At 51.7% G+C, this 8,858-nt stretch overlaps 1 protein-coding gene across 1 annotated transcript; it reads right to left on the bottom strand.

Moving 5' to 3' along the window:
- Positions 1-6,533: 6,533 nt before the first annotated feature.
- Positions 6,534-7,028, bottom strand: LOC123156586 (uncharacterized). Its single transcript, XM_044574738.1, has one exon. The coding sequence runs from the start codon at positions 7,026-7,028 to the stop codon at positions 6,534-6,536; it is 495 nt and encodes a 164-aa protein (XP_044430673.1).
- Between the last annotated feature and the right edge of the window lie 1,830 nt (positions 7,029-8,858).

Below are 8,858 nucleotides of genomic sequence, written 5' to 3'. Positions count from 1 at the left end.
ACTTCCAACATAAGCCAGAAAACGGGGACACCGCGAGCGAGCAAGATAGCGCCTTCAAGAAGGAATTTGTCGCCGAGACATCGTCGCCATCTGGTCCGGAGGAACCAGACCTAGGGTTTCCCCTGAGCTCGAAAGAGGGGCGTAGCTGAGAGCCTTGACAGCACCTCCAAGGAGGGAACGACATTCGCAGACGCCATCGCTGCCAGCACCGGCAAGCCGAGCAAGGATTTCTCCCAAGCCACAGGCTGAGCAATCCCATAGCCGCCGTATCTGGAGTCGAATGAGGAAGTCGACGCTGGTCGGAGCCACCATGTCGGAAGGGGATTGCAGACACCTGCCCTCGGAGGATGGCGCCGTCTACGAACACACGAGCGCTGGATCTAGCAAAAGGCAAGGCTTTGAGGCATACAAGTAGGATAGGCGGCAAAGAAAACCACAAGCGGGTGGGCCGACGATGATTAGCAACGCCGGTAAACAAGGACTGGAGGGCCGCAGATCCATGTTGCCGAGGCCATAGCCGTCTGGACGTCGGTGAGCCAAGCAAGCTGGAAGGGACGCAGCTGCTGGTTCGCCAAGGCCAGAGCTGCCCGGCATAGGACGCCGTCAACCATGGACGCCGGAGAGATGCGAATCCAAGGTCCCAGGGACCGAAGCAGCGCCAACAAGTACCCGCCTTGAGGAGCCTCGAGGCTGCCACTAGCATTGTAGCCTCGTCGCCGCTGCGTGTGAGCCTTCACCGTGGCTCGGTGAGGGAGGATGGGCCGCCGGGAACGAGGGGGGCCGCCTACGCAGGAAAGCAGGTCGGGAACCCCTGCGACCGGCCGCAGGTTGCAGCCAACCCGTGGCCGAGCAGCACCAGCAGAACTGGGCCAAGCCGGGGGTATGGGAGACCGCAGGGGAGGGCGCCATGGCCATGGAAGGCACACCGCACCCGACGCCGGACCGGCAGGGACACATGGCAGCTGGGAGATGGGCGCCCGCGATGCGCGCAAGGACGCAGGGAGCTCGAGGACGCGCCGGTGGAGGGGGGATGGGGCTTGGGGAAGCGCGGGAACGGTGGATCCGGCCTGCCGAAGACATCCCAGGGTGCGTTGTGGCTCCGGCGATGGCACGGCAGCAGGGGGGAGCATCCAGGCGGCGGCGGGTGGTGGATCTCGGGGGGTCGCGGGGCTGGGAACACTCTTGCGGGATGGATCCGCCCCGCCGCCACCATCCCAGGGCGCGGCGCGGCTTCGCCGGCAGGCCCTCCAGCGGCCGCGCAGCAGTGGCTGGCGGGGAGGTGCCTCCCTAGCGGCGGCGGCTGGGGTTTTCCCTGTGTCGCCAGAGGCTGGCGATGCGGGAGCGTGGGTGGCTCCCAATGCTTCTCAACAAGGAGCAATCTCGTGATCCCTTCGTACAGCGTCCCACTGAACACACTCCTTTGACGCAAATACTAAGAAGAAGAAAAGGTAAGCAAAAATATCTATGGGGTACTTCTACAGTCTGAAGAAGCGAAGTCTAAAGAAAACTAGGCCCCTCACATGTTGGCATTTTTCCTCCAGCGTTAACTTTCTTCTGAGACTAGTAACAGCATAGACTATGTCAATTTTGAAAACCTAAACACACCGCAAATATCCTAAACCTACGAACAGAGGTTAGACAAGTGGTCACGGACGTGTCACACTAAACACACTCCAATATATCATGACACAAAAAATAAGAGAGAGAGAGAGAAAGCTAAATAAAAATATCTATGCTAGCTAGCTTCCAAGGGGCTACTGCCTCTGCATCTTGAGCTCCTTGCGGAAGTTGCCGATGAACCTCTCCGTGTTGGCGAAGGGCCAATAGCTCCTGTGCGACGTATTTGATGTGAATTGGAAAGGGTGCGACATTGTTGGAATGAATGGTTGTGATGCGACACATTTGAGTGTGTAAATAGCCCAGGGCCACATGGGGTGTTAAATGTGGTTAAATTGGTCATCAACCAAGCCCATTTATGTTAGGACATGTGGGTCCAACTTGATTGCTCCTCAAAACAGCTGACTGTGCCCTGCCGCTCGACCGTGGTGGGTCCTCCACTCTGCCCTCCCTCCCTTCTTCTCCGGTGGCGGCGGCGGAGCCCTCGTTCTCAACGGCGGCGGAGCCTTAGTCCTCCGAAAATGGTGAGTGAGAACCCTAGCCGCCCTCCCGTTCCTCTCTCGGGCCTGTAGATCTCAGCTCGTTTCCTCTGTTTTCGTTTGTTGAATCGATAGGTTGTGAGTGGAGCCCGTGGGCATACTGATATGGAGCCGCCAGATTCAACTTTCAATAGGTAATGCGCCTCTCTCCGATCCAATTTTGCATGCAATTAGGGCCTCGTCTGCTCTTTCTCATGGGCTCACATTGTCTGCCACTAACAAAGGGGATGCTGCCGCTCGGACCTTCGAATTGACGGTCAATTTCTTTCCATCAAAGGCAAAATTAGTTGATGGTAGCATTTAGAACATTGAGAGAGACACAATTGTTAAATGGGAGGTTGAGTTTACAGAGATTGATCCACAAGTTCTACAGAACATGGGAGAGAAGGCAGTGAAGAAATGGGTGGAAAAAATTGGGGAGAATATTCTTTGGGGTCCAGAGCAAGAAGTATCACTATTGCGGTTTGATATTGGAAAGGAGAGTATGTGAGAATAGAAGATGGTGAACAGATTATTGAAGAAATCGATCGGCAAAACGGCTGGACAAGCAAACGGGCTAAATTTTTTTGCTGAGCTTGTTGATCTGAATATTTTTTCGAAGGTTGGATATGTGCCATCACAATTGGCTGCGCAGATGGTAGATGATGATTGGGCTACACAGAGGCCATTGATTCCCATGTGTACTGAACTTACAGTAATAGCTGAAGAGGGATAGGTGACTGGAACTGGAACTGAAACTGCAGCAACTGTTTTATTGGAATGTAGTTGAATTAGATGAGCCTACTGATTTGGTCATTGCACCAATGCCTGACATTGAGATGGCCAAACTTTTTGGCATTCCAGTCGATGACAGAGATAAGCAGGAGAGGGGCGAATCTAGTTTGCCTGCTAATGCTGATGAAGATGTAGACGGACAATTGATGGAACAAGCTGCAGATGAAGTAGATGATGCACATGTTGATGAGCTGGTGCATGTGTATGACAGAGAAAACCCTGTCATTGAAGTAGGCAAGTTGTTCCCAAGCATGAAGGAGTTTAGGATGTGTTTCAAGACTTATGCAGTGAAACATGAGTTTGATGCCAAGACTGTTTGGACTGATAGAAAGAAGTTTTTTGCAAGGTGCAGAGGATTTGATGGTAGTGTCAAGCCTAGCAAGTGGTACATATCTGCTAGACTGCAACCGGATGGAAGTACTGTTAGGGTTAACCAAATCCCCAATCAACATACTTGTATTACAAGTTCACAGAGAGTATCAACCATGACATCACAACTTTGGGTTGCAGAAAAGATCACCCCAATTTTAGCCAAAACACCAAACACTACTGCCAAGAAACTCAAAGTAGACTTGGAAAAGATGTACCCCATTAAACTGAAATATACCACAGTGTGGAAGGCAAAACAAAGGGCAATGAAAAATTTATATGATGATTTGGCAAATACATTTAGGATGCTTTACAACTTCAAAGCAGAGGCGGAAAAGAGGTCACCTCGCAGCGTTGTGGAGATAGATACTGAGGTATCATCCAAAGGTGAAGTCAAGTTCTCCAAGTTTTTTATGGCTTTGAAGCCTTGCATTGATGGCTTCAAAGCAGGGTGTCGTCCATATTTAAGCATAGACTCATCATTTTTGACAGGCAAGTGGAATGGTTAGTTGGCAACATGCAATGCTCTAGATGGACACAACTGGATGTTTCCTATTGTTGTTGGCTTGTTTCAGTCAGAAACAGAGGCTTCATGGACATGGTTCATGATCCAGTTGAAAAGATGCCTAGGGTCAGTGTCACCTTTGGCTATACACATAGATGCATGTAAGGGGCTGGAAAATTCAGTGAAATTTTTTTCCCACATGCTGAGCAGAGGGAGTGCTTCGGTCATTTGTGGATGAATTTGATCAAAAAATTTAGGGGAGAAGAATTTGGGCGCATGTGGCCAGCAGCAAGATCTTACACTAGACAGACATACAAATATCATCTTGATAAGATAATGGCATCATGTGATGAGTTTGGTCCATGGCTGAACACCTACCATTCTTTGTTATGGTACAGGTCAGCATTCAACACTGCCATCAAGTGTGACCACATCAACAACAATTTGGCAGAGAGTTTCAATAACAAGGTGAACGAGTTAATGGAGTTCTTCCTTGCGGTCGGCTTCCGCCACCTCCCCCGCGACTCTCCTCGGATGTACCATCTTGAGGAGGTCAACCACAACGGTGTTGTGGTTGGGCTCCTCGCCACGTTCACTAACCCTTTTGATGCTTTCCATCTCCTCGGACGAGCGTATTGGGTTGGTTGTGAGTTCATAGCTTTCACCACCTATAATATCTTCGCCGACTTCAACAGCATCTTCCCCAACAACGGCGTTATGCACATGCTCCCGTACCCCATCAACAATGGGGAGGAGTGAAGGGCGGCGCCTGGAAGAGCGAGGTGGCGTTGTTCACCCGGAGGAGGAGGAGGAGAAGAACCCGAAGAAGAACCCGCGTTTGGTGCCCCCCGATCTATCTAGCTTGCTATATATCTATCGTATTAGTTTTTTTAAGTTGTAATCGTCATGCTACTATTATTAAGTTGTATTAGTATTTTAAGTTGTAAGGCTGTCACGGAGTTGTAAGGCTATCGTGGAACTATGGGTTGCAATCGTTATGCTACTATATATATATTGTGCGTTCCGTGCTATTATTTGTAGATTGCTATGGGTTGTTCTTGCTTATTATTTGTGTATTGCTATGGGTTGCTACGAGCCCGGGTTGCTACACCCTAATCACCACACACACCATCTTCAAAATATTGACCAAACCATTGACATGCAACTAGGAGCCCATGCAAACCCACTATGGACATGCAACTAGGAAACGCAAACTAATTTACTTCATGCAAGCATGCAACTCATTTAGTTCATGGAATCGTAGACATGCATAAAAACAATTAACATTTAGTTTTAGTGCATCAAAAAATGATCCATCACAAAATTTGGTGCAAGAAAAAGGCCAAAGTAAGAACAAGTAACATTATATTTACCGAAGTTAGAGGTGGGCTGGAGCCCCTACGCGGGTGGGCTGGTCTCTATTTGGGCATGGTTATTTTCTCAGGGCCCATTTTCTCACGGCCCAACATCTATTCGGCAGCCTATTTTGTTTTTTACTAGAAACTAAATTTGGGTGTGTACTCTGTTAACTGAAGAACAAAAACAGAGGAAACAGAGCATGAACGCTGAATAGGGCCCCTGAGAATATCATTACAATAATTCAAGCAAGTTTTGCTTCACACAAATTCAAATTCATCTAACAAATGATCCCTGGCTAACTCAAACTATAGGGCACCCCTGAAACTAGCTGACTAACTAACTGAAACTCTAACAAATTCTAGCGATTGATGAACATCAAGTAAAATAAACCCATAGCAATGACACAACCATAAAATGCTCCAGCCATCATATTTGCTTGCTGCTTCAAATCGATCACATGCTTTAGTTGCTTGCCGATTTTCTTCAATTCACACTTCAGTTTTGCACTGTGCATCATCGGATCGGCTCTGTCCGCCAAATTGGGGGCTTGTTCCACGGCAAGCCGCCCCCCCAAGATTGAGCTCTTGGGTTGGGGTTGATCCCTCCAATTTCAACCTTTCAACATAGTCATCGAGCCACTCAAAATGCCCACATTTCTTCAGAACCTGAAAAACAGGGGGCCGGCGGCGCATGAATCCTAGATCCACCGCCCAAATTCGAGGAAAAAAAAGAAAGAAATCGGGAGAAATTAGACCATAGGATTGGTCAAGAACACAGATCTAACCTGCCCTGGTTATGGCTTGCTCAAACATTTCACAAACTCGCGCCCACGGTTGCCATTTTCTTCCCTCACACAAGTCAAACGCTTGAGAGGCTCCATGCACGGGCAATCAGGGCATCTTGTCAACGGCAGTGGACCTTACTACGTCCATGATTGGCGGGTGGCCGAAGTCGAGCTAGACATCACTCACCGGCGGCGCGCTTCGTTGCCGGAGCAGAGGAAGAAAAAGGTGGGAAAGGAAAGGGGCAGGGCAAGCAATGGAGGGGGGCGGGCTGGCTCGGGTCGGAGCACGCTGATGAGCACGGGCATGCTTGTGTGGATAAGTTGTGGGTCCCACCCGCATGCGAGTAACTGGTGGGTCCCGTGTATCATAACTCAAATCGCTAACCCCTCGTGTTTTTCATTTAATGGTTAAACAGAGCCATGTCGCATTGGAGCTATTGTTGGCTTCGAAGACGTCGCATCACAACCATTCATTCGAACTACATCGCACTCCTTCCAATTCGCATGAAAAACGTCGCGCATGAGCTATTGGCCCGTTGGGAAAAAGCTCCTGCCGACTCATCGTCACGTCGCCGTCAAAGTCGACCTAAAAATCATCCTGCTCCTCTTGTCGTCCCTTTTCCTCTCCGCCGGCCTGGCTGCCATTCAGCACGCTGAGGAAGAAGATGCTCGCCGTCGACGGGCACTTCTTCAGCACCTTCAGCACCACCCCCTTGGTCTTGATCTTCAGCTCCCTTATATTACTCGCCACAAAGGCAGGAACCACCACACGATCATCATCAGCAACCGCCATCCGGTCGTCAGGACGGACTGATCCAGCCCTCTGGAATGGTGATGTCGTGATGCCGATAGGCGCCTCAGCCTGATCGGTACTCAAGGACTCGTCAGCGATGGAAGCTATGCTGCCGACGAAGGCCTGGATGCCCAGCGCGAGGACGATGGCATTGAAGAGGAGGTAGCCGTAGGCCACCCTGAGGAAGGCGGGCAGCAGCAGCGCGAGAAGGAGGAGGGCGAGGAGGGAGCCTAGCTTGGCCACCTGGGAGAGTAGTTCTGCCGGTGGTAGCGTGAGCTTGACCACCATTAATCGATGAGCTTTGCTGACTTGCCGATATAACTAGCGAGTGAGTGGTTCAGGTCTATTGTCTGGATTCTCGAGCAAGGATACTATCGGTCTAGCCTGCCGGCCCAGTATATATAGACAAAATTCAGATATTTTCTGGCGGTAATTAATTTTTAAAATATAGATATTTTCTTGATGGCTAAGATCCAGGCTCCGTCCATCTCTGAGCGGACTGAGATCCGGGCTGCGGCCCGGAACCTCGAGACAGGTGCGACCGACATCCCCTCCAGTTCTTCCAGCTGTTCGTTTTCTACGCTCGAAGCAGTCCCGCTCGGCCGCCTTGCCAAGGTGGCCCTAAACTCGTGTGTAGTTTTCAGGGGGGAAGTGGGTCCCCCCTTAGAGCAGATTGCCGCTATCCAGGCTCGCGAGATCCTTGACAGGAAACTCGCCGAAACACGGGCCCTCCTCCTCCGCACTCCGGCGCCCCAGCCTCCTTCTGGGATGCCAGTCGAGGAAATCCATGGCCGCACTCGCTCCCGCACTGCCACAATCAGAGCTCACAACGCATCCATCATTCTGGGGTCAAGCAGCCCCTCAATGGCGGTTTAGATGCGCGCCCTCTTCTGGAACATCCGTGGCTTCGGCCATGACAGCTGCCGCCACCAGCTAGTTGAGTACATCCGCAACAAACACATAGACATCATTGCCATCCAAGAAACCATGGGCACGGAGTTCTGTCTCCCCGAGCTTTACAGCCTTAGCTCCCACCTGTTTGCCTGGCATTGGCTCCCTTCTAGTGGAAACAATGGCCATTCGGGTGGCATCCCGTTAGGTGTGAAGGATGCCACCTTTGAGGTGGGCGGTATGGACCGGGGCTAGTTCTTTGTTAGTATGGAGATCTTGGAGCGGGCTCTCAATTTTAAGTGGGAGGTCATCATTGTCTACGGACCGGTGGACCACCGCTGCTCCCCGACCTTCCTCGCTGAGCTGCAACAGAAGATCTCCGGTTCCTCCCTCCCAGTGGTTGTGGGAGGTGACTTTAACATCATCTACTCTCCGGATGAGAAGAATAACTACGGGGTTAACCGTCCCCGAATGCAGATGTTTAGCGACTGCATCACAGAGCTTGGCCTCCGTGAGCTTGAGCGAACGGGGGCCCGGTTCACCTGGACCAACCGCCCGGCGAACCCAACACAGTCCGTTCGAGACCGTGTCCTAGTCTCTCCGGATTGGGAGCTTAGATGCCCCCTGGCCTCATTGCAGGCCATCATCCGGATCGGGTCCGACCATGTCCCCCTCCTCCTCTCCTCTGCGGATGAACGCCCCCCCCCCCCCCCCCCCCCCCCCGTCCCTCCTCGGTTCTGGTTTGAGCTCTTTTGGCTCAATCAGGCCGGATTCCGCGAGGCCGTTGCGGCCAAGTGGATCACCGCGCGAGATGCTCCTCACCGTGCCATGCCCGCCGTTGACTCTTGGCAGTTCTGCGCCAAGCTGGCCCGCCAATTTATGAAGGGTTGGGGCGCGAACCTTGGACGTGATCTACGTGAGCGCAAGAAGGCCCTCTTGTGTGCCATCCAGGCCCTGGACGCTTGTGCTGACTCGTCTGGGATCTCTCCAGACGAGTGGATGCTGAGATATGATCTCGAGGACCAGCTCTCGGTCATCTACTCTGATGAAGAGGCTTACTGGCGGCTGCGCGGCACCCAACGGTGGGTGATCCATGGTGACGCTAACACGGCTTACTTCCAGGCGATCGCCAATGGCCGGCGTCGTCGGAATTCCATCCACTCTCTGTGGAAGGCGATACTCAGCTCACTCGCCCCTTGGACATCCGAGTCCACATAGACGGCTTTT

The sequence above is a fragment of the Triticum aestivum genome, chromosome 7B (genome assembly GCF_018294505.1).
Source record: "Triticum aestivum cultivar Chinese Spring chromosome 7B, IWGSC CS RefSeq v2.1, whole genome shotgun sequence".
Taxonomy (NCBI): domain Eukaryota; kingdom Viridiplantae; phylum Streptophyta; class Magnoliopsida; order Poales; family Poaceae; genus Triticum; species Triticum aestivum.
The sequence above is the reverse complement of the archived record's forward strand: the minus strand, read 5'-3'. Positions and strand labels throughout refer to the sequence as shown.